Source organism: Lemur catta, chromosome 14 (genome assembly GCF_020740605.2).
Source record: "Lemur catta isolate mLemCat1 chromosome 14, mLemCat1.pri, whole genome shotgun sequence".
In the NCBI taxonomy this organism is placed as follows: Eukaryota; Metazoa; Chordata; class Mammalia; order Primates; family Lemuridae; genus Lemur; species Lemur catta.
Genome location: NC_059141.1, coordinates 42,355,296 through 42,381,629, shown reverse-complemented (window position 1 = coordinate 42,381,629; position 26,334 = coordinate 42,355,296). Strand labels below are relative to the sequence as shown.

The 26,334-nt window shown below is 41.8% G+C and overlaps 1 protein-coding gene across 2 annotated transcripts; it reads right to left on the bottom strand.

The window, feature by feature from the left end:
• Positions 1 to 1,485: 1,485 nt before the first annotated feature.
• On the bottom strand, positions 1,486 to 25,358 carry ZNF365 (zinc finger protein 365). 2 transcript variants are annotated; one of them, XM_045568253.1, is made up of 6 exons: positions 25,193 to 25,358; positions 22,730 to 23,485; positions 11,191 to 11,371; positions 3,791 to 3,828; positions 2,785 to 3,050; positions 1,486 to 1,551 (listed from the first exon to the last, which is right to left on the bottom strand). In XM_045568253.1, exons 2-5 carry the CDS (start codon positions 23,470 to 23,472, stop codon positions 2,789 to 2,791), a joined length of 1,224 nt encoding a protein of 407 aa, XP_045424209.1. In that variant the 5' UTR covers positions 23,473 to 23,485; positions 25,193 to 25,358; the 3' UTR covers positions 1,486 to 1,551; positions 2,785 to 2,788. The 2 variants fall into 2 exon arrangements, with proteins under 2 accessions (XP_045424209.1, XP_045424208.1); XM_045568252.1 differs by lacking the exon at positions 1,486 to 1,551 and having other exon boundaries at positions 1,653 to 3,050.
• Between the last annotated feature and the right edge of the window lie 976 nt (positions 25,359 to 26,334).

Below are 26,334 nucleotides of genomic sequence, written 5' to 3'. Positions count from 1 at the left end.
GAGGTGAACAAGATCGTGGTGATCTTGGTGATACAGATTTAACAGCTTATTCATGAAGGATCATTTTGTTCACTGTCAATGGACCAACATCCCTGGCCCCCACAAAAACACTTCAACTAGACAAAACATACGAAGACATTTGTCAGAAATATAGTTTTATTATAATATTTCATAATCTAAAAACTTTTTTTTTTAATTCTGGGAACAGATATTCCAACTTCTATACAACTGACTTGCCCTGCAGAATACTGGAAAACAGTGTCTAAGCAATCTGAACTTTGCACAGAAGGATCTGCAACCGAGTTTGGGGAAAAAAAGAAAAAGAAAGAACAATTCAAATGAAGATTTCTTGCCTACAAAACAAATGATAAAATTAGATCTATTCTTTAGTTTAACCCTGAACATGTTTTCCCAGAAACTTTGGTGATTTCTTCAAAGAAGCAACTTCCCTACCTCTAAGGTTGACTGCCCATGTGGACAAAGAAAATATTTAAAAATAAGACACACATGGGACATGGCACACAGCTCGGGCCATGGTATATTATTGGGAGTATCCTTCTGAGTGAGCCAGCTCCCATGTTTCAACAGTAAATTTATGTCTCTAAGGAAGCACAACACACATAACACATTTCCTTATATGGGGGTCAAAATTTAGTGGGAACTTAAAAATGTTTTAATATAATAAATATAAAAATAATTTGGTGTAATGTGGATAGAGTAGCACGAGATTATGGTGCTTTCTGAAGATCACTGGGTACCACTGTCAAAGAGAGCTGCCATACCCTCTAGGCATGTTAAATGAAAATCAAAAACATCAGTTACTTTAAATAAAATAGGAAAAAAATCTGGCTATCTCATCTTTAAAAACAAGTCATCATCACACACACATTACGGGACAAAGAGCATGCAATACAACTAACAAGTCATGTTTTTAGTATGTAAAAGGCAAAAGTGCAATCATGGTATAAGTATCAATAATAAATAGCTCTGTAGGAGGTTAATTCTCCAAATAAATAATTATAACATTACAATTTTTACAATGTTAGCCTAAACAGTGATATTCACAGCAATGTTTTTTCCCTACTTGATAGCTGCCTATACATCACATGAATGGTCCACCTCCGTAGGCCAAAAGTCAAAGTGAAGATTCAAAAATCAACATTTTCACTATGATAGATTCAAAATATTTGTATAATAAGTTACACTTTTCCATTGACTGGCATTTTAAGTAACTGCTTTATTATCTAGTTTTAAAGCACTGCTAATCTGATGCTTACTGCAATAACAATAATTCTACTGTTAATTAGGTTACAGTTTTAATTTCTAAATTAAGAGAATTCAATTTACATGAACAAAAATATATAGTTTAAAAACCACTCACCACAAACACACTTTCTCCATGAGTTTTTAAAAATAAATTATCAATATACTTGAGATATATATTTTTATATGTGTTATATATATATATATGTACTCTTTGTGGACAAAATTATTCCTGTTTCCAGAAGGATGTCAGCACTTTTGAACTCCGCATGAGATCTGATGATATTGCTAAATGTAAGGGAAAAAAATAACACAGAAACTTATCCTTGAGAAAAATCATAAAGCAGGATGTTCCTAACAGATAGTTCTTTGCGGAAACAAAAGCCATTTAGGGCAGGAGGAAGGGGAGGACAGTGTCAGATTCTGGCTCCTACATGCTTTGTTTATTTCAGAAGTTACTTTAGAATGCAATGTACAGTGAACACTCCAGATACTTGGCTGAAAGGTAAGCACGTATATTTTAGTCATGAAAGGGCACAGAAGCAGCAGGAGCCGAAGTGAGCTGCTGAGTGGAAAAGTTAGGCCAGTGGAGATAAAGTCAAGTCCACAGCTGGCAGAGGGGGAGCCGCTGACACTGCCAGGGAAGCAGGTCCTAGGAACAGCCACAGTGCTTCCGGAATGGTCACGATGCCACCAAGTGCGCAATCCGCTGGCATTCCAACCACCCGGACACTGCGCCAAGGCTGCGGGCTCATCAGGAGGGTTTTACTGTCCTCCCCAACCACCGCGACAGAAGCAGCTGCTAAGACAGAGGCTGGAGGCAAGGTCTGAGGATGCAGAATACTCAGCCAAAGACGACAGCAGAGGTGCACCGAAACCTGAATAAACATGCATCTAGGGCACCAAAAAACCTCAATCAACCCAAACTGAAAAACAGTCCATCGAAATGAGAACTGAATTCGGACTGAACAAGTCCTGTAAGCAACCCAAAGACTGAAATGTTGATTAACCAGAATCCTTATTTTGGAGGATTTCAAATTAACTGAGGGGAAGGCTGAAAACAAACACAAATATTTTTATTTCACTGCTGTTAACAGCACTTTACACTCTCACTCCTCGCCTCGCAATTTAGAGAGCACTGGGCACACATGAATGCTCTCCCAATGCCTGACATCTTGTGTGGCCTTGAGCCTGAGAATTAATGACCACTGCACAGAAGCCCAGATGCCAAAACCACTGGAGACTGGGCCAATTATTTTAGAAGCTGCGGCTTTGTTTTACTAAAACTTTAATTTTTTAAAATTCTTTCTGTAACTTGCGACCTTCTAAAAGGGGGTTGTAATACAATTCCGCTTCACTTAGTTTCCCATTTGTTGAATTCTGGTTAATCGAAGTGCTTGTATGTGTCTTCCTTTGCTATTCCAACATGTCTTACTATGGGATGTGTCCGAAAGGACACTATCGTTGTCCCCTGGAACAACATTCCTCAAAACCCAGCGATGATGGTCCAGAGCCACCCACCCTTTTAGATGATGTTCACGATAGCTGTTGGCTTCTTTTTAGCCATTTTGGGCCTGATGTTGCCTTTCCGGCTCAACGCCAGGAGCTCCCCTTTCTTTGGCGGCCTGCAGAGTTCTCTCGAGGACTCGCCCTGCTCGTGAATGGACCTGGCGGGCTGCATGCCGGCTCTGTCATCCTTGGCTTTTTTCAGGTAGCTCCTTCCCTTGGGATGGAAATGGGTCTTGAGATCAGGGTGGTTACACGCCGCGTGCGGGTGCCCTCGGCTTCTGCAGAGAGTTGGGTGGGGGTGGAAGAGAGACGAGTAGAAAGAAAGATTTCTTTAAAACCTTAAAAGAATAATAACTACGCATAGCACCACCACCTCTGCATACTACAGTGGTGATAATGTCACCATGAAGACAAATATATGTTGGTATTTTTCTTTCAAAAATGCCCATGGCCTCCATGAAATCATCACAAAATACTAAATTTCCAGGGAGATATTACTGGTCCTATTTGCCAGTGATAAAACTGAGGCACAGAAGATTTCAATGACTACCCCAAATAATACATATGGTGGTCTATGGAGATGGGACCAGAACCCATATCTCTTGACTCTCTGAGTGACCACTAAGGGACTCAGACAAATCTATTGTGCAGATATTTCCAAATATATGATTCATAGTATAAATTTACATAATGTAGTAAACATATACTACAGTAATAGTACTATAGAGCTATTATGGCCATACTACACCTCAATAAGAGAAAGTTATACTATATAATACTATGAAAATACTCTAGTACTATCCCAGTGCCATATACTAATAGACTATTAGCATATTTGAAAGTCATACCAGCATTTTACAAAGTTAGGTAAAGTTTGTGTGGCCTCGGGCCAACGGCCACTTAAATTTTCACCTAAGTCTCTCAAATCCATTTATATTATAGATGGCATATAAAATACAACAGGAAAACATTCAATACAAACATTATCAAATGGTCCCAGTAAAAAAGATATACATACAGGCATTTGGGTTTCCTATTTGAGGAGATATCTGTAAGCTGAAGGAAAACAAATAAGAAAAAAATATTACTTCCCTTGAAAGATGGATTTGGTTTTAAAAATCTTTCTCGTATTTTAAGGAAACTGAATTCACATTAAGGAAGTCGGGAACTGTTACATGGTGGCATTACCGGAGCCACCATCCCTTACATCAGCAAACAAGAGCGTCTCCTGCTCATGCTCTGCGTACTCAGGGAGCCTCTGTGGGTACTTGCTCTGAGATTTCCAAGAAGTCTGTGTTAGCAGGCCTCAAAAATTTCAAAAAGTCAGAGAGTCCCCCAATAGTGCAATGTTTGAAGAAACATGTTCTTATAAATTGGAATGATGCACCATTATTTCTTAACTGATTCAGGCTGTATTTGCAGCTAATCTACTACAGCTGTGGCTGGTCAGAATGTATTGACTAAGGGGAAAATTGGCATAAAATGTTTATTGCCTAAAATACATCATTTCTAAAATGAGAGCATATGAAGACCAACTCCATAACTGTCCCTGAGGCCATTTATCACCAAGATTATTTTCCTTTCCTAATAATTCTTGCAATAAAATATCTGCATGCACTTTTGTGGCTGGGCTCGGAATGCCCTCATTTGCAGAACAAATTGATAATTATCATTTTGTAATCCAGATGTCACCATCCAGTTTCTAGGCAAACCCAGCATATTGCCAGCCTTCAGGTCCTGGATCTCCCTCATGTAGCTTTCACTAGAAGAAGTGGTGTCACATCAGCAGGCAGACCGACAGGGGAGAACAACAAAGGAAATACGGAGAAAGGACCAACTTGGTGTTTGAGCAGCATGGCCAAAATATGTCCCTGCTACACTAAAATAATCCGGGAAACCAAGCTCAGCGTAACGGGATCACTCCCTCCATTCTTCTGTCTGCAACAAGCCACTAAAAAGGTTCTTTAAGAAAACTTTTGAGGTTCATGTCCCCAAGAAGTCAAGATGGGATTCTTGCTTTCTGTCTTTTGACATAATCAAAAGTCAGCAGTATTTTGACCCTGTTCGTGCTGGCTGGGTTTGGTATGAAATTAGTAAATTGTAACAGAAAAAGGCACCACCCTGACATGATGTTCCCAAGGTTATGAAATATATTAACACAAAGAAGGTGGGACAGATGGCTCAGGTATACATCAGGCCAGCAGCTTCTGGGGACCTCACATGCATCCACATTTCCACCTTTTTCTTCCCCAACCCACCATCACCAATAAGGATTTCTCAGCTACGCTCCTTGAATGAACTTTACTCAATGAGTAGACTGTAAAAAATGCACAGGGTTTTTCCTCCTTTAAATCATCCTCCCCCTTTTAAAAAAATTATTCAGGCATAACAAAATTTGTTCGCTTTACTGTAAGTATGTAAGCAACAGTTTAATAATTTGTTAAATATGTATACATACTGCCCTTTGGAATTTTATGCAAAAGTGAGAGATGGGGAGGGGAGAGAAGGAGAGAATGAATGAATGTGTGCGTGCATATGCTTCCCTCCTCGAGGAAAAGGCCAACAGTGTTATCAAGTGTTCAAAGGGGTCCCAGACTTCAAAAATGTTTTATTAATAACTACAACCTTGGCACCTATGAACCTCGCTAAAGAACCCTGCTGGGACCTCAAGAAAGGTGAGGAATTTATTATGTCTTATGGAGGGGGAAATGCATGAAAGAAGAGAGGTAAAGAAAGGCCATGAACCTCACATATACATGTAAGTACCATAAATGGTGCCTGTCTTTATGCCACACGCTGGGTTAAATATTGACCATACAACAAGCAGAATTAGCCCTCCAAATAGCCTTACGAGGTGAGCATTATCTTTCCAATTTTAGAGGTTTGAAAACTAAGGCAGCAAAGTTAAGCACCTGGTTTGAAGCCTCAGTGCTTTAAGAGTGTGAAGGCAAGACTTTGCTCTACCTCCCTAAAAAGCATGTGTTTGCACATGTAAATATTGCATGTGCAATATTGTGCATGTAAATATTGCAAAGGAGTGTGTACACAGTAAGTTGAGTGAAAGCGATGGCTAGATTAGAACTTCTCCAAAGATCCTATAAAAGGTGAGGTTTGGGGTGGAGGTGGGCTTGTTATCACAGCCACCACAGAATTCCCTCGGCTCTCCTCCCAGTGAACATAGGAGCCCACTGCTCCTCCTGGCCCACTCAGCCCATCTACCTACCTCCCGTTTCTCCTAGTCTACCTCCTTTGTCTTCTTTTTATTTAAGGAAAGGAGAACATTAAGATGGGGACCAAGAAAGTCTTTGATCAAAGGTTCCAGGTTGGAAAAATATAAAGAGCCTCATAACTGAAAGCCAACCTAAGAACAGGTTGAATATTCTTTATCTGAAATGCTCGGGACCAGAAGCAGCAGTGTTTCAGATTTTGGAATATTTGTGTTCTACTTTACCAGTCCAGCAGCTCTAACCTGGAAATCCAGAATCTGCAATGCTCCAATGAACATTTCCTTTGAACATGACCCTGGAAGCACTCAAAAAGTTTCAGATTTTGGAGCATTTAGAATTTCCAGTCTTTGGATTAGGGATGTTCAAGCTGTAATAGGCATTCACCTATAAAGTGAGGAGCCATGTCTTTGCTATAATCAAAGTGCTAAATGTGGCCTCCCAGGATATCTGTGGCTATAAATATGAAGAATAACTAGGATGCTTTTAACAGGGAAAGCTTTGAATAACATCTTTGGTAACCTATTTGATCCAGCATAGTGAAGGTGTAGAGTGCCCAGAAACCCACGCTTCTGGCGCCTCAGCCCCACCTGGGCTAGTTTCTTGCTCCAGCTCTGCAAGATGAGCAGAATGTTCTGACCTGACTCCCCTGCACCCTCCTGCTGGCACACCTGAGCTTCCTCCTCCAGAGCAGTTGGGAACATCAACCCCAGCCGGGCTCTCACCCTCTCCACTAAGGCTGCTGCAAAAACCACCCACCTTCCTCATCTCCCTTCTGATACCCACCTCAGTTCCCTCCTTCTCTCCTCTCCCCTTTTTCTCATGACCACCTCTAGAGAGCAGTGAAATTCCTAGATTGATATGTAAGTTGCTTCCTCCTAAGGTGACTTCTTAACGTTAAGATTCTTCTGTGCTATGGCAAAATTCCCTTCCCCTCACATTTAGTGCCTTTTCTGAAATAATGTGTTGGCATCCGCATCTTTCCCTCAATTCCCTTGAGCATTTATGTTCTTTTTCACCTGGCTGATTTCTAAAAATATAACATGCTTACTCAGATATTTTATCTTTATGCTCTGAAAAATGCTATCGAATTAGACACAAAGTGACCTACTCTCCCATCTGTCAAAATCACTCACAGAACTGCTCAAATGGAATGTCATGAAACAGCTTGGATAATCTTATTTTAAGCATTACGTTTATGTCCTGCAGGTTGCTAAATTAGGGCTAGCAGTAATTCATTTAACACAAATTTATTGGTGGCACAGTGCTTACTGGGTGCTGAGGAAACTGCTGTGAGCAAGATATATGGGGTCCCTTCTCTCAGGGAGGAGGAAAACATAATGAATGAGTAAACAAGTGAAGATAATTTCAAATAGTGATGACTACTAAAGGTTGAGTATTCCTAACCCAAAAATCCAAAATGTTCCAAAATCTGAAACTTTTTGAGAGCTAACATGATGCTCAAAGGAAATGCTCATTGGAACATTTCAGATTTTGGGTTTTTGGATTAGGGATGCTGAACCAGTAAATAGAAGGCAAATATTCCAAAATCCGAAAAAAATCTGAAATCCAAAACATTTCTGGTCCCAAGCATTTCAGATAAGAGATAATAAATTGTATTACAATGAAATAGACTAAGTAACAGGGAGAAATGGCCTATAAGGTCTGCAGACTGTCTTATAACATAGCACATTATGGTCCAAAGTAGAGTTTAAAGTACTATATGTGGCAACAAGGGGAAAATATATCTGCCCAATCCTTTTACAAATCACACAACTGATTCCTGGTCTTTCCAGGGCAATGTACTCTCCCTCCAACTGTCAGACAAGTGATCATCCCCTACTCACACACAGCTCGTTTCTAAATTCCTTGCTATAATCTAACTGCACTTTATTTTATTTGAATTAGTCAATTCTTCCTTAGGTAGAGTAAATCTGCTGAAGGCAGATCATGTCATGTTTGGGACATAATTATTTATTATTTTCCCGCTATATTTATATGTAGGCATGTGTACATTTTCTGTGTATGTATATATGTTATGTGTATATATGTGTGCATGTACATATACATTTGTGTGTACACACACATATACAGTCATGTGCTTAACTAAAACGACATTTTAGTCAAGAAGAGACCACATATACAACGTTGGTCACATAAGATTATAACGGAACTGAAAAATTTCTATCACCTGCTGATGTTGTAGCCATCATAACGTCACAGCACAATGCATTACTCACACGTCTGTGGTGATGCTGGTGTAACAAACCTACTGAGATGCCAGTATAAAAGTATAGCACATACAATCATGTACAGTACATAATACCTGATAATAATAAGAAGCTACATTACTGGTCTATGTATTTACTATACTATACTTTTCTATCATTATTTTAGCATGTACTCCTACTTATTTTTAAAAAAAGTTAACTATAAAACAGACTCAGGTAGGTCCTTCAGGAAGTATTCCAGAAGCAGGTGTTGTTGCCACAGGAGATGACAGTTCCATGTGTGTTACTGCCCCTGGAGACCTTCCAGTGGGACAAGATGTGGAGGTGGAAGACGGTGATACTGATGATCCTGACCCTGTGTAGGCCTAGGCTAACGTGTGCGTTTATGTCTTAGTTTTCAACAAAAAAGTTTAAAAATTTAAAAAAAATGTTAAAAACATAGAAAAGTTTATACAATAAGGATATAAATAAAGAAAATATTTTTGTACTGCTGTAGAATGTTCATGTTTTAAGCTAAGTTTTATTACAAAGGAGTCAAAAAGTTAAAAAATAATTAAAAAGTCTATAAAGTAAAAATGTTACAGTAAGCTAAGGTTAATTTATTATTGAAAGATACTTTTTAAAATATAAATTTAGTATAGCCTGAGTGTATAGTGTTTATAAAGTCCACAGTAATGTGCAGTTACGTCCTAGGCCTTCACATTCACTCACCACTCACTCACCCAGAGCAACTTAGTCCTGCAAGCTCAATTCATGGTAAGTACCCTATACAGTTATGCCATTTTCCATCTTTTATACTATATTTTTACTGTTCCTTTTCTATAGTTACGTATGTATAGATAAACAAATACCATTGGGTTACAATTGCCTGCAGCATTCAATTAACATGCTGTACAGGCTATACCATACAGCCTAGGTGTGCAGTCGGCTATAGCATCTAGGTTTGTGTGAGTACACTCTGTGATGTTTGTGCAATGATGAAATCACCCAAACATACATTTCTTGGAACATGTCCCAACCTTAAACATCATGACTATATATAACTTTGTTTGTACATATCTGACGAGAAGAGCTGAGACACTACCCAACTGTTAACTGCATGATTTGGTGTGATGAGAAATAATGACTGGCTATGTCTCTTGAAGAGTGTTCAACTTTCAAGCTAAAAAAATAAACTGAGCAGAGGAAGTAAGCAAAAAAATATTAAAAAAAAGAGAACTAACAGGCCTTCTTTCTTACTCATTGCCTTCCACTGTTTTTTCTCTTTGAGATTCCTCTTGGCTTAGCATAGGAGGATTTCATATATTTCTTAGCTTTGGGTGACTTACACACCTAAATACTGAAAATGTTAATGCTACATTTTAATTTTAGAATTCACAACCAGCAAAGTCAGATGATGATCAGATAATTTAACAGGCCAAAACACTGCAGAGAGCCTTGATCCAACACCTCCACTTTATAGAAGAACTACAGGCCCAGGAAGACAAACTGTTCTGCCCGATCAGAAGCCAGACCTCTTCACCTCACACCCGGGCTCCATGACCTCACGCCACAAGCCTCTCTTGAGAGACGGCAAGATGGAAGAAAGCAGGAAAGGGCTCAGAGAGTGTCTCTGCAGCCACAGCTAGTCAGGACTGGATACTCTCACGGTTTCCCAAGGAGGAGACACAGAGGGATCAAGTTGCGGGGTGACAGTTGCCCCTCAGGAATGTTGCATGTAGAAGACCACAGACACCTACCCAGAAGATAATAAATATGTCACATGGATGAGACTGCTTTGAATATACTGACCAAAACCTTATAGATGTAACAAATTTTCTTCCTTCCAGTCTACTTCTGTTCTGGAAAGTTCTGGGGCTTGCATCACTGTGCTGCCCTAAGGTGCAGGGTGCATTAGTACAGGAAGTGCCATGTAGGATTTCTTCATTTCTTTCCTCCCTCCCTCTCCCCCATCCTGTCTTCCTTCTTTTATCCACCCGCCTTTCATCTAATTCCTTCTTTTGGATAATTAGTTTTATTATTTAATCATGTTTTCCTTTAATCTTGGTTTCCAGAAAGCACAAAGTAAACTTTTTAATCAACTAATAGCAACCTTGCTAATCTTTTGGTCAGCAAAAATGTTTCCTATCTTTCTTTTCCTTGTAAACAGAGTCCCTGGTGGGGGGGTGGGAGGAGTAAAAGGATAATTTTTAAATCCTCTGAGAAAGAGGTAAGCATAAATAAAATTCAATAGATAATGAAAATGTTATAAATAAACCACTTTGGGGTAGGTATCAAACATCCTTCTTTGGCTTTGTTGTTTATACCACCAAGGACATAGCACAGAGGGCAAATGTGACATTTATCTGGATCTTTATCCACATCCAGGGTTCTCATCTGAGCTCTGGGGGTTTCTTAAGCCCCTGAAACTATATGTAAAATCATATACAGAAATCTATTGTAGAACTATCACCTGTGACTTTTTCTTTTTGAAAATCTACCTGAAGAATTTTAACCTATAGAGACTGTTGAACAGTGTTTTCCTCCCTACTAAGGGGAAAAAAAAGAGAGACATGTGGTTGGATCTTGCTTTACTGAGAAGGGCCAATTTCTTAAGATTCTCTTGAAGAGCTCCAAAGCAGGATAATAACTTCTGACCTCCTTGAACACCAAGGCTGGGACACATGATTTCTTTGGATACTTCAAACTCTTTTATTTTACAAATATAAAAATATTTCTACCAATTCAGCAATGGTGTGGAGCGAGAGGGTCAAGACGAGCTGGAAACTATGCACCCAGGATTGAGCTTACTTCCAGGTGCCTGGGACTCACTGGTATCCCTTCCACAACATAGGCAGCACTTTCCAATGATGTCTAAAGTCCCTGAAAGTCACCCATCTCCCTTTTCCTTTGTCCTCAACCCACAGCCCACTCCTACCATACACAGAGACTTCACACTTGGTGGCTGGACAGGTGTGACTTACCACGTGCCCACTGAAGTCTTGGCCAAAGCCAGAGGCCTGCTGGCTTTGATAGAATTCTAGCTGTTTCTCTGCCAGTTCCACACGTTGCAACAGATTCTCAATAAAGTCTTGGAGCCGAGCTTTGCCCTGAACCTCTTTCTCAGCTGCTGCTTCCAGGAAATGGTTGAATGTAACAACTTCTCTGCAAGGCAAAAATGTCAGAACACAAAGTGGAGAAATGAGACAGCAATTCATTCATTCAACACGTTTATTGGGTGCCTACTAGGTTATCAGTTACCATCCTAGGCAATACGGCCGCAGCAATGACAAAAGTGATAAAGTCACATCCTAGTGATTAAATTTAGAAACTACATTTTAGTAGAGGGAGTCACTATACAATATACAAATACAGGCCGGGCGCGGTGGCTCATGCCTGTAATCCTAGCACTCTGGGAGGCCGAACCAGGAGGATCGCTCAAAGTCAGGAGTTCGAGACCAGCCTGAGCAAGAGCAAGACCCCATCTCTACTAAAAATAGAAAAGAAATTAGCTGGACAACTAAAAATATATAGAAAATATTAGCCATGCATGGTGGTGCATGCCTGTAGTCCCAGCTACTCGGGAGGCTGAGGCAGGAGGATCGCTTGAGCCCAGGAGTTTGAGGTTGCTGTGAGCTAGGCTGATGCCATGACACTCACTCTAGCCCGGGCAATAGAGTGAGACTCTGTCTCAAAAAAAAAAAAAAAACAAAAAACAAAAACCACAAATACATATGTCAGGTATATAAGTGATAAGACATAGGAAAACTGAAACTGGTGCAAGGGGACAGAGTCACAGAGTAAGGAAAGGGGTGGGTAATATTTTAGAAGGCAGAGATAACATTTTGGATGGGGCAACATTTGAACAGAGACCTGAAGGAAGCTCTGAGGAACGAGCCACGTAGATATCAGGAAAGAACAAACCAGGGCCATGCAGATGGGTCTGAGGTACGGTAAGGAGGTCTGCATGGAGAAGGAGCCAAGTAGGCCTGAAAGGTCACTGTGAGGATTCCAGATTTTACTACAAATTAAGTTGGGAAACCAATGGATATATTGCTTTTGAGACAAGTTCTGACTTACATTTTTAAAAATCTGACTGTTGAGGGAGAATAGTCTAGAGAGAGGGAAGGTATAGAGGCCATGCTGAGCACCAAAGCAGGACATCAAATGAGTCGTCCTGTCCAATTCTGAACTAAGACTGAAACAGCCACCTTGAGGCCAAGCCAAGGACCAATGGGAAAGCCATTCTAGTGCTGCCATAAGAGGAGCAATGGGCAGGCTGCCTTCCCCTAAAAAGCTGAGCAAAATACTTCCAACGATACTGTTAGCTACATAATTCACTGTAAATTCACAAATCCAGAAAATTGCTAATATAATAGCTTTATTAGCATTTTATATTTTCCTTTTATTTTAATGGAAGTATAAAGGTAACATTTGTCTGATGTATAAATAAGCCCTTTATTTTAAAAAATTTAAACAACACATTTAAAATATAAAGAAGGCAAGATCTTCCAAAACTCCATTATCTTGATACCACCACCATTATTTTGGGAGCCCTTCTCATGCTCATGAACATATCTTTACACATACACCCCCCCGAGCCCCCCGCCAAACACACACACAGACAGACTTTTTCTCCTTTTTCCACGTTATCTTCCCATCTCAAGTTCCCTCTCTCCCTCTTTCCCAGGCCAAGCACCAGGTCATCAACACTACCAGTAGGTGTGTATTACCACAGTTGTCTTCACCTTATTGTCTTCACTTAATAAAAAGCCATGAATATCCTTTGAGTCATCCCCCTTGTAGGTTCTGCCATCCCCTCTGGAGCTAACAAATTACATAATTTTACTACTTGTTGGATACAGTATTCCCTTTGTGTGTTGCCAAAATCTCTCTCAACCTGCAAGGAATGACCTCCCATTGTTCTTGCCACGTTCAACGTATGCAAGATTCTGAAGACTTTGATCACTGTCCCTTCAGCTTCTTTCAGTTTAATGACCCCTAATTTTTGTCTGCCTAGCCTCATTCAGTTGTTCTAGACAGTCCAATTCATTGCCTTCTCTACACCTTCTCAACCTCCATTTGATCTTTATTTTCTACTAAGTTCCATAATTTCATGAGAGTAGAAGTTTGGGGGAATCTGGCTCAGGAAGTCACAGTTTTACATAAGATCTTTGCAAAATAGTTGGCAGTGGCTTCCAGCTCATTTATTCTGTACTGCTAGTCAGTGTGCTGCTTTTACAATTAGTCATGATTGTTCTCTCACAAATATATTATGTCACACTTGGCCATACTGAAACGTTTCTGACATTTCCTACAGAGTCACATATATGCAAAACCTTGGGAATTACATATTTACAAAAACGGAAAACAGGCTGGCTCTAATAATGATTCATTCAAAGAAATACTAGTGATACCAATCTCCTCTTTTTCTAGTTTCCTATCCTATTCCTGTAATAATTCCATTATCTTTCAGTAGCTGTACAACTGAAATAAGCTGCACAAGAGAAATGAGTCCTTCTGGAAAAGGGTTTTCTCTCATCATCAAGTTTCAAGTTTATTTCCGGATGTTTCCATATCAGCCCTCAACAGAAGATACGTTCTTTCCAAGGTCCTAGTTATTCAAGCCATGAACACAGCCAATTTTTAAGCTCCACCATCATTCACTTTGCTCTGCCTCTCACGTGAGCCACAAAATTTAACTAGCAGCTACAGAGTGGAAGGTCTGTGCAAGTGCTACCTGCAGGCCTTTCGTGGTTCTTGGTTACGGTTTAGATCCTTTGGATGGAGGATGACCACAGCTCAAACGCACCATGGAAGCACATCCCCGGAAAACGGCTACGACTTCTTCTTTCTGACATTAAGCTTTCAATTCATTCGGAGTCAAGCCTATCATAGAGACTTCCTGGCTGATATTTAGGATAACTGAGTCATGAAACAGTCTCCAGATTGTATTTGCCAGGAAAACAACCAAAACAAAAACAAAAGTGCCATGCCAGTCATTTTTTTCAATTTATTTTGGTTGATAATATTTCCAACATTTATCTTATTATTCATATTTATTAGGGGAAATATAAAAATTGACCTGTTGGAGAACCTGCCTGGGCAGGGGCTAACTCATAAATCAACTTTTTGTTCTTGTTCTAAGCCCAGCACTCAACACAATACTTGACACTTTATATTAAATAAATATTTGTTGTAATTAATGTTTACAAAGGAAAATGAAGAAACTAAAAAATGATCCAAAATCCCACCACCCAGAGCTAACTACTCTTAACATCAGGTACATTTTTCCCAGTCTTTTTTCTCTGTGCACATATACTATTCTAGGGCCCTCTCTGCACAGCTCGCATATTAGAATACAGCCACATTTGCTGGCTTAATTTCACAGGATTAACATCACAAAAGCAAGAGAACAAATCTGAATACCTACATCACCCAATGTTTTGCTACTGGTTCCATATAAAACTTTTAAAAAGATCATTGCTCCTAGCCAATCATGGAGTGTCATGCCATGTTGTAGAAGAGAAGGATCTTTTTCTAACTTCCTTCAACCAATTATCTTGTGCCCTGAAGCTGAGAAGTTAATACTCTTGCATTTTTCAACCAACCTGGCTCTGATGCTAACCTAATTTCAGTTTGCGGATATATCACATCAACTAGAGAGGAAAAGACAGTTAAAACAAGCCTGATGAAGTAGTATGATTTTGTTTTAAAAGAGAAGTTAAACATATGAGGACTGGAGAAGTTCAACATACTGAAATTGTGTAGGGTATCTTTATTAGATAAAAAGAGTACCAAAACTGAGTGACTAACTGTGGAATAGCATGTGTGCATTTCACTCACATCCTGTTCTGTCTGGATGAACAATATCCAGAACCCCCTCTTCTTTCCCCAAGGAGCTTGAAATTTTTCTGAATGGAAAAGAAGGGGGTTTAACCACATTGCATTTGTAACCTCTTTAATAATTATGCTCCAAATTCTAAAACATTCACCTTGAGTGCAAAACAGAGCAATGGATTTCAACGTAAGAGAGAACAAAATGTTCACCGATATGGTTTCAGATCCCATGTTGCAATTAATCTTTAAGAAACTACCAACTGCCACATTTGGCATAGTATCAAAGCAGAATATCCACTATTATCTGAAAAGGGTATTCAAACACCCCTCCCTTTCCCTACTATATATCGTTAGGAGACAAGATTTTCATTTACTTAAACCAGAACAACAAATTTGCAACAGAAGGAATGTAAAACTACTAAAGACCAGCTTGCCTTCTAAGAAGCCAGACAAAAACTTTTAAAATGATTTCACTCTTTTCACTAAATTGTTTTTGGAAAAGTAGTTATTTTTCATAAAAATAGGTAATTTATGTTACTATGTAATGGATACGTGTAGTAGGAGAGGCAGACATTGAAATAAATAAATACATAATTACAAAGCTGAGTTGAATGTGGCTAAGAAAAAGAATAACATGATGCTATCAGACAGAACAGTAAAAGACTTGTGTGGTTTTATTTTAGGTTCTCAGCCCTGTGACTCAGAATACAGTGTGAAAGCTGGAGGGCGAGATGAGAAGATAAGGGCAGCCCCAAGTGAAACTCAATCAGGGTGTGGGTACAGACCGGGGAAATTAACCGGTTCCAGGCCACTTCCAGCCCCATCTTTGACTTCTTATTTATTAAAAGAAAAAAAAAGGTTAAATATTATTAAATCCAAGGTTTTAAGCTCCAGTGGAAGATATGCTTATTTAAAGCAATATTTGACACTAAAAAAAAAAAAAAAATACCTGTACAGTACAAAAAACTGACCTTGAAGTTCATTATGCAGAATGATTTGCAGATCTGGAAATCTGTCAGATTTGTAGGCATTCAGAAACCGACACAGCAGAAGGGGGGTCTAAGTGAAAAAGCCCTCTCCACAGAGCCAAAGCTTTAGTTAGAAAAATATCCATTCACTCACGCACTCATTCATTTACAGGATGATCACAAGGTCTGAAACACAGATAATATTATTTCATATTTTACACAGGGAACCCTCTCAATTACTCATCTGAAGTGGGTTAAAGACAGGTTAATTCAGAAAAATCAAAGACATGCTACCCTAGAAGCATGCATAGAGACTGACGGAAATGAGCATTAATGCACTGGGGTGCTCACTACAATTTTGCATAGGCACTCAACTATGCATTTTAATGCGGAACAACGCACTGATCCTATCATATACTATAATAATCTACTATCCACAAATCATTTCTTGTGTCTATTTGAACTTCCTTCATTCCAGCACTGAACCAGATTCTTACTTTTGGATATGCTACTTTCTCCACCAGAGTCACTCCTCCTGCCCTTCCCAAGCCCCCACTCTTAAGGGTCCCCTAACCTCAGGCCCCACGCCCAGGTATACAGGAGATGGCCTGTGTTCTCCACAGAACCCCACAGTACCCTGTCACCAGGGCACCACCTGAGACCATCTGTGCCATTCACCCCATTCGATTGTAAAATCAGTGACTCAGGGACCCCATGTGCTCCTTCACTGTGGTGTCCCCACCCCCACCTCCCATGAGCCCGGCACACAACAGAGGCTCAAGGACTTTCCGCTGAATGCACGAAATGGGCAACTCTATCTCTAGTTGAAACTGTTAACCAACACAAAGATCCTTAAGTTTCTTTTTTCTTTTTTCCAGACAAGTACTGGGGCATACAACCAATGAGTAACCTACAGGTGCCTCCCACAGAGCGGGGGTGGGATCTAAAATTGATGCCTCTCCTCTATTCTTAAACAACACTTTAACATCGGCTTCTCCTCCCAAAGGCAAGGCTCCACCAGGCTATTTAAATTTCGTTTTACATTACTGATTTATGAACCTCTTCAGAGGAATATGAAATGGTAAAAATACCTCCAGCTAAAAATAGCCTCGCTATTGATCACAGAGCACCTCAGACAGACCGTAATGTCAGCCACAAGGCAAACCCTGAAGCAGGAGTCAACCACCTCTGAGCCTTGGGAGTCAGTTTCCGCGCTCCCTCGGGCCCCACAGGCCGGAATCTGCACCAGCCACCCGTCTGGAGCCAGGGCCCGGCTCTAGTCTCGTGGGCCCTTAACTCTACTGAGACAATCAAATTACTCTTACCGGTTCTGAGTAGATCAACACTAAATTCTAAGCCCCTCAGGCCTAGCGAAGGGGTATACTGGGGGGTGGGAGAGATGGAAAAAAGAAGAGAGATATGGAGAGACAGAAAGAAACAAATTTTCCTGGGTTTCCAGATTTTACCACTTGTCATCCCAAGAGAGCATGTTTGACATCTAGTTTATTCTCTATTAGTTTATGAGTCTGCAGGGAACACAGCCTGGAAAGAGAGGACCCCATTTATATATGTGAACTAACAATGTGGAGCAAACAGACCCCTCTCTGTCCCACTGAACTCTTCCTGATTTTTCTTGCCTTGCTTCCTAGCTATGGATCAGTCTGGACACTAAGTTGCCTACTCACCCACTTTAGAGCTGATCCAAAAATGGGAATGACTTAAGTGGCAAGAGGCAAAGCAAGTTACCATGTCACACTTGCCTTTTAAAGGGGCAGCATCTCAAGGCCAGCTTTGGAGAGAAACCTAAATGGACATTAACTGGCTCAAGGCACCCCACAATGTCTCTTTTGTCACACCTCTAATGATCTGTTTGATGTCTCTTTTTCCCTTCTGGTTTACAAGGTCTGTGAAAGCAGGAACTAGACTCACTTGGTTTACTACCGTATGACCAGAACCTAGAACAGTACCTGGCACTCAGCAGACACTGAGTAAACATTTGTCTTCTACAATGCTCCAGGCTGGGAACAGGGCACATGATGAAAGAGGAAGGGAAACATTATATCTGTTGTCACTTGCAAGGGAGTAGGACGGAAACTAGAGATAGAATCACAGAGGCCCCTTACAGCAATCAAAGGCTGGCAGTGGCACAGGTCCCACCCTGCCGGAGCAAGGACGTCCCAGAGTCAAGTTAAAAGCCCTTGTTGGAAGTTAAAAGCCCTGGGCTCGGTGTTCCGGAAGCTCAATATCATGACCATGCTTACGACGCCACCATTTCCCTGCTCCCCAACACCTCCAATGCCAGCTGACATTTTCTCTAATCACATCAGGAAAATAAATGATGTCACTGTAGCAGCCCTCTCAAAATAGCAAAGAAGCAAGCCCATTCCAAAATGGGCCACATTCAGTATTACATAAGTCTTGACGCTTTGGGCAAAAATCACATTTTCAGAAATCTGGCTGGAACACAGTGAACTAATGGAAAAAGTGCTCGGCAGAAAGACAGGGAAATTGGATTCCAGTTTCAGCTTTGCTACTAAATCTTTGTCCTTGGGCAAGTCATTCCACTGCTCTAGGCCTTATTTTCTGTGTCTGTAAAATGAGAGTGTTTTCCCAAAAAAGACGGGGGTACCTTCTAGTTCTCAAATCTGAAGTTGCTCGGTCCACTCGAGCTTCTAGCAGCCCTCCCTGCTGCCCCTTCAAGGTCACTCTCCTCTGGCCACCAAAGCAAATTCTGTCCTTAATCCTCATTCTCTCCCCATACAGAAAAACTCTGTTCTCTAATGTTTTATCAATTTGAAACTGTGGCTTGTATTTAAGTATTTGTCAAAACCACCCTGGGTTTGGACAATGGCACATTCATGGGCGTGCTTTATTCTTTCTACATAGAGCATGGCACCTTAGGGAAAAATACCACACATTTATCTTCCCCTTGTACACCTAGCACATACAGGTGCTCAGCCAGGACTCGCCAACCTTACTGGCAGAAGAGTGTATAAGTAAATTCGGGATTACTGTTACCACACTCAAATTCTCCAAACCCCAGGAGACCAACTCGGCCAGCAACTAGCTACTAAGTCCATCTTTTCTTGTTAAAGGATACCACACTGCACAGTTGCCGGGATTGATTTTCCTGATTACAGGCAGTGCTACCCAACAGCTCTGAATCCTCTTCAATAAGTAAATACCAGTTTCAACTGGACTTTTAAAGTTACATGGACTTCGTAAAGACAATGAGCAACTACTTTCTTGGATTTGAACTCCAAGAACATAGAGAAAACCTCTTTTCACAGGTACAATGAGACTCACCAGTACAAAAGTACAAAATACAGTTGATCCTTGAACAACTAGAGGGTTAGGGGAACTGACTTCCCACACAGTCAAAAATCCATATAACTTCTGACTCCTCCCAAATTTAACTAATAGCCTACTGTTGACCAGAAGCCTTACTGACAGCATAAATAGCCGATTAACACAATTTTGTATGTTATATGTATTATATACTGTATAATAAAGTATATAGCTAGAGATGTAAAGCTAGACATTTAAAAAATGTTATTAAGGAAATCATAAGGAAGAGAAAATACATTTACTATTCATTAAGTGGAAGTGGGTCATCCCCAAGGTCTTCATCCTTGTCCTCTTCACACTGAGTAGGCTGAGGAAGAGGAGGGGTTGGTCTTGCTGTCTCAGGGGTGGCAGAGGCAGAAGAAAATCTGTGTATAAGTGGACCTGTGCAGTTCAAACCCATGGTTCAAAGGTCAACTGTATCCCCAGTGCAAACAACCTCCTCAGTTACAAAGTATATATATATGTGACTTGTACAAACCAAGTGGCTTCATTCAGCCTATAGATGGCCCCAGGGCAGAAGCAGTCTGGAGTCTTTTATTTCAGTTTGCAAGAATGGATTCTTAAAGTTGAAGGCAAAACCCACAAGCAAGAGAGCCTTATGTGAATGTTAAATACTACATGTTTGCATTTTTTTAACCACATCTACCATCTGTGTCTCAAAGGGTCCCCAGAGATCAAGTCAATTGTGCAGGGGATGGTAACAACCTACTTTCTCTCACAAATGGGCCTGGAGAGCTCCTGTGGAGGTGCCTGCCAGAGGAACACAACTCCTGGTGGGTTCCATCCTGTATCTGAAAGGCCATCTCTTTGGTGGAAGGCACAGCTCTCTGAGGGAGAGGTGAGGAGGGAAGGGACACCGTTCAGCCAGGCAGATCTGGTCAAATCAACCCAGTATCGATGGGGTGGCAGATGGGCAGCTGGCTCTGTGTCCCCATTCAGATGGCAGGGGGAGGAGAGGGGACAGACACTGTAGACACTGAGGCCACTGTCCACAGTCTCTCCCTCAGACCAAGACTTCTAGTGTCCTCCCTGCAAACAAGACTCTTTCAGTGCCATTTTAGGTACAGAAAGAGTGATTATTTGAGGCTTGAACACAGAACTTGATGAGACAGGCCCAAATGAAGACTTAAAAAAATTAAGACTGTTTTTTATATTCAAAAGTTTAAGGCACTTTATTTTTTTTCAAAACTATTTTTAAATATCGTTGCTTTTTTGTTTGTCCAAAAATGACATACTAAAAACTAACTCGTAATTTACCCTCAGGTAGACTCACAAAAATGTGAACAAAGAGGGACAAGGATATTAACTGAGGTGCTATTTTTAATACTAGGAAAATGGAACAAAACTAGGTATTAGTCAATAGCAAACTAGTTAAATGGATCATGATGCATCCATACCATGGAATATCACGCAACAGTCAAAAGGAATGGTATAATTCTGTATTCAGTGCACAAAAGATGCCTGAGATACATTATGTTAAAGCAAAAACAATTCCACACGCAAGTGGCAGAATAGTCTATGTCATGATTTCATTTGGAAAACCAGAAATTCTCTGTGTATAAATTACATATGATCATATGCACACAGGAAAGATTTGGAAAGACATTTACTGAACCTCACAGTGGCTGTCTCTGAAGGATGGGATGGGGTAGGCTTGGATTGGAGGGGGTATTTTTAACACATACAATTCTATCCTATTAAAAAAAATTTTTTGTATAAGTATGTATTAGTTTTTCAACTAATGGTCAGGTAACAGCCTTGGATTAACCATAACACATTATCATAACTGATCCATGCATGGCTCACTTTTACTTAATCAGTTATATTTAATAATAAAGCATCTTTGAACTCACCATCCCAAACAAAAGTTAGATCCTTGACAATAACCTACATCTAACCATATGATCCTCCCTCCCATTGCCTTGTCTTCTCATACTCCGGGCAACCACTGCTCAAATCTCACGTTATTACTTATGCAATTAATAAATAAATGCAAAAAATCAATTCAGTTGCCTTTTAAACTCACTGCTCTTAAATCAAACAGAAATATTACAAATTTAATTCTAGGATCTTCTCTACACGTAGAGCAACCCCATCTGCCATTTTTCCAGTAGGGCAGTGTGGGTCACCCTGGTGGCCATTAACAGGTCAAGACACTAACTTCCCACCAGAAAACACCAGGTGCCAAAAGGGAAACATTTTTCACTAGAGATGATTTCCCTAGGAGCAAAGTTAAGTCAGCAGCTGTTTCAAATCCATCGTAACCATGTAATTTAAAAAATGTCTAGTCTGTACAAAAAATGTCTAGGCTTCCCATCAAGATAGAATGTAAGCATTTAGTGATAGCAAGTAATGATCTCTCTAATGTACAGGATTTCCCAGGAAGTTTTAATTATTACATTTTAAGAGACAGCACAAGATAGAAGAGTGCCAGAGGGCAAAGAAAGGATGAAATTAAATCAATCTCTATAATAGAACTCAAATTATTTGGAAACCTAGAATGTTTTACTCTACCCATTTTTATGTCCTTTGATTCCATGAATTCTGGGCCTCCATTTATAATGAAACTCAATATTCTGCATTTGGGAAATACACTGAATTGTTATGTATACTTTTCTAGTTTGGGTTAAATCCATACTAACCGACAAAAAAAATGCTTCTCCAAGTATGATGATTTTCAAGTAATAGCTTCTATGATCCATAACTTGGGAAAACCACTCTCAGCTTTTTGCAAGTGGGCAAGACTTATTCTAATTTCCCTCATCATTTGACAAAAAGAAAAGCCTCAAACTTAAGTCACAGAAGTACAGCAATACAAAAAAGTCTTTCCTCTGGGTTTCCTAACATCTGCTTCTCCCAAATATAAATTATAATTAAATTCTCAGTTATGGACATTTAATTAACATGGACAGATAACCCAATATGGCAAACAAACCAAAATTATTTATACTTGAGGCATATTTTTATACTTGAAGAAGACAGTATCTCGTGTTCTTGACTTTGTAACACAGGGACTGTCAAGAAGGAATGGCTCTCCCAGCACACCCTCCCTGCCCTCCCACTCGACTCACCCCTGCACACCGTTTGGTGCTGGGAATGGATGCACCATGGGTAGGCTGTGCTCCTCCTCTCTCTACAAACATTATCTGTGGGTTATAGTTCCCAGGCGAAAAGGAATTAGATATTTTGACTTTAATCTTGCTGGGTTGCAGACCATACACAGAAAGGGTAAATAATATCAAAGCCTTTGCCTCTGGTTCAACTATAGCAGTGAGAAAGGCAGTCAAGGCACCTGCAAGTAATAAAAACCTGCGGGTGGAGAGGGCCTAAAGCAATGGGGTTAGCATCCTGTTTCAGCACCACTTACTCTTCTTTCCTAAGAAGCTCCTCCTCGGAATCCGTCAGGCGCTGCCTCAGCGCAGCTATCATTTCCACGGCCACGTCCACCTGTCTGTTTAGGGCCCGCTCTCGTCTCTGAACTTCCTGCTTCTTCTGAGTCAGCTGCACAAAAGCTGCCCGAACTTCCAACAGTTCGGCAGTTTTCTGGGCCAACTCTTTGGTGAGTTTATCGATTCTCTTCTCGATGGTCCTATCCACGGCCTCCACCATCCGATTGAACTTTTCTCTGACGTGAGCCTCGAAAGCAGCTTTGGTGTCCGAGGTGGGAAGTCCGGGACTCGACCGCGGCCCGTCCAGCGACTCCGTGCGCAGGTCCACTGCAGTGCACGTCTGCACGCAGGACACGGGCCTCTCTGCCACCACCTCACATGGCTTCCTGTCCTGCGAGTGTTCGTGCGAAACGCTGTACCAGTTAACATAGCTCGGCTTCTGCTTTACCACCTGGCCACTGCTCTGCAATTTTCCCTGGTGCAGGAGTTCTGAGGAAGTGACTAGGTCTGTGTCTTTGAGGGATGGAAAGAGGCTGCATTTTGTCAAGAGGGTTCTTTCTTCGAAGCTGTGACTGAATTCCAGATGGGCCTTCAAGGACGACAAGCTTCTAAATCTAGTATGGTCTCCACACCTCGGGCAACGGAATGGCAGGCACACAGCAACATTCTCAAAGGACTCCTGCCAGGGATATCTGCTTTCCTCAAAAGCCTTCTGTTGCATTACTCTAAAAGTCCTGGGAGGGGGAGTAAAAAAAAAAAAAACCAAGTAGTTTACATGTCTGCTGAAAAATACTCTATCTGAAATGACTGCCACCCATCTCCAAGACAGCAGATGCTTTTTGGTTTCAAGTGACTTTGGCACATATTTTATGTTGCAATTAAAACCTACACCCCAGGAGCCAAATCCATTTCGGTATTGTCTACTGCTGCTTTTGCACTACGGCAGAGGTGAGTGGTTGAGACTTTATGGCCCAAAAGCCAAACATATTTACTACCTCTACAGAAGAAGTTCACCAACCCCTGCCTCCAATAGAAAAGGTGGGTAACATTCCCTCTTCTCAGATGAGAACACTGCAGCAAGGAAGTAAAACAATTAATCCAAAGTCCAATGGAAAGCAGTAGATCCAGAAGTGGCATTCAAGTTTCCTGCCCTCCTGAATTTAGTACACTGAATGCAAAAATGTGCCCTATTTTCCTGATATGCATGAACACAAAAAAAGAGAAAAACTCACATGAATTATCAAAATAGGACCTAAAAGAGCAAGCTCAGCGATCTTTCCTCACGCATAGTAAAGATTACTCAAGCTAGGCACGGTGGCATTTAAGTACACAATCAGCTGACAAATTTTCCATCTGAGATTTTTGTCTTTAATTTTTTCCTTTAATTACTGCTATGATGACATAAATCAACATGTTATCATAACAATAATCGTCCCCATACTCGAGCTTTACTGAAATTTGGGAACCCAAAATGTCAAATACTATTTGACATCCAGGGCCAAGATTTTATTGTAACAGAGTGTTCTGGATGGATTTGCCTTATCCCGGATGTTGTTTTATGTGACATCCTCTAGAGATGGCCAATGTTTGAACCAGGTAAGTATGAGCATAACTCTTTTAATAACAGGAAGTTCTTCTTTCCTTGTAGGAATTTATTATCTTTGCCCTAGCAACAGATGACTGCTAGCAACCCAATTCTGCAAGCAGTGCATATCCTATTTCCTCCAAGGAATGGTTTCTACTTAAATGTAGCAAGCACTGGACCCCAAAAGGAGGGAGCCAAGCTGGGGCCTCTGGCTGAAAAGTGTCATTACTGGGTCCTTAACCTCTTCAAAAGCAGCGGTGCAAATGGTCCCCACACAGCCAAGCGAGCAAAGCTTCCAGGTTAAGCCTTGGGCCCCCAAAGAAGGTAACCTCTTCCTGTGCTACACTCGGATGTTTAACCACTGGTTTTGGGGGGATGAGATGCAAACACTAACCTAGCGCTCAGCCAAAGACGCTGGCAAGAGGAGAAAAAAGGGCAAGTCAGGATGCTAGTGGAGGCAATGAGAGAGGGGTGGGTGGCCCTAAGGAGAGGGAAATGGGTAATCACACACTCCGGAACATGCAGGCTTTTATGGGCCCAGAGGAAACCCCAGTCCACGGGGTTGGTGGAAAAGCCCTAATGTACTCTGCCAGAGTACGGCAGGCTGGCAATGACCCTGCCTCGGGGTCCCAGCCCTGCCCGCCCCCGCAGCGTGGGAGCCCGAGGGTGCCAAAGTGGATTCGTGCGCACACGAGTTCCTGCAGGTGGAGGCCGAGCAGCCGGCTCTCCTAACTCCCCGCCGGCCGCGCCGCGGGGTCCGGAACCCGCTCCCCAGTCCCAGCCACCCCGGGCCGGTCCCCTCCGCCGCGGCCCCAGGCCGGCCCGCGGGCGCAGATGCCCAGCGGCCGCCACTTACCCGACTTGTTGCTGCCGCTGCAGCCGCCGCCGCCGCCGCCGCCGGTGCTGATGCTGCGGGAGCGAAGCGGTTTTCAGCAGAGCCGTAAATCAGGCTGAGCCGGGCCGGCTCCCACCCCCCGCACCTCCGCGCCGGGACGGGCGGCGTCCAGGGCGGAGCGAGGCGCGGGCCGGCCGGCGGGGGCGGCGCTCGCGGCCGCCGGGGACTCCGCGCGCCCGGGGGGCGGGGGTGGGGAGGCCTGGAGCGCCGCGGCCCCGGGGCTGCTGCCACCTCTGCGGGTGACAACACCCTTGCTCTGCCCTCCACCAGCCGGGGAGCGGGGTCCGACTCAGGAGTCCACTGACATCACTGGGAGAGAGGCTGGGATGGTCCCCGGGGGAGGGAAGGGGAGACGCGAGCCAGCCTCGCGGGCGCCGCGCTTTCTGCAGGCCCTAGCAAGCTTTTTTTGCACTTCACAGTTTTGGGGGTGCGGGAGAGTGTGGATGAGGAGGAAGCATGGCTGGGCATCTTCTTTGAAAATCTGCCAGCAGGAAGGTCCGGGTTTTTATACGAGGACCTCTTTGTCCTAAGCAAGGGGGCGAGAACGTCCCAAAATAACTAACCTAGAGCGCTCCAGCCTGCCCAGCCAAGTGTCCTGGAGCTACGCTGACAGGCAGAACTAAATCTAGTTAAGTATAGGGGTTGTGAATAAGCAGTTAAAGCACCCGCACCCCCATCTCTGAGGAGCGACGCCCCCTTCCTCTGCAGAAAGGAAGATCTATCATCCTAAAGAGAGGTTTCTTTCCTTCTGAAGGACCCTGATATCTCAGCTTACTGGTCTTGTTTTGTTTTGTTTTTTAACCTGTTTTGGGTTACTGCTAGTCTAACTCCTGAAATATGAAACAGGTCAAAAGTTACTGTTGGGTTTTCTAGTCAAAAGGAGCGATTCTGCTCATCTGTAGACAGTTTTTTAATGTGTCTTCTCGGGGTGTCTTTCCTCAAGGCTTGCTGTTACTCATTTCAACACTGATTTTATTTAAAGTGTAATTATTAATAGCTCAATAATTATCTTGGTTGAGATTTTTTTGTTTTGTTTTTGACAAATGAATTATCACGTCAATGTAATTAACATCCCAAGCTGTGGAATCAGACTTGATTCATAT

What these genes read in the sequence shown, in the direction of transcription:
- ZNF365 (XM_045568253.1), bottom strand. Translation starts at nt 23,472, where the DNA reads ATGCAACAGAAGGCTTTTGAGGAAAGCAGATATCCCTGGCAGGAGTCC. An exon ending in AAGACTTCAGTGGGCACGTG is followed by an intron (nt 3,829 to 11,190) that starts GTAAGTCACACC and finishes GTTTTCCTTCAG; the next exon opens with CTTACAGATATCTCCTCAAA. An exon ending in AATAGGAAACCCAAATGCCT is followed by an intron (nt 3,051 to 3,790) that starts GTATGTATATCT and finishes AACTCTCTGCAG; the next exon opens with AAGCCGAGGGCACCCGCACG.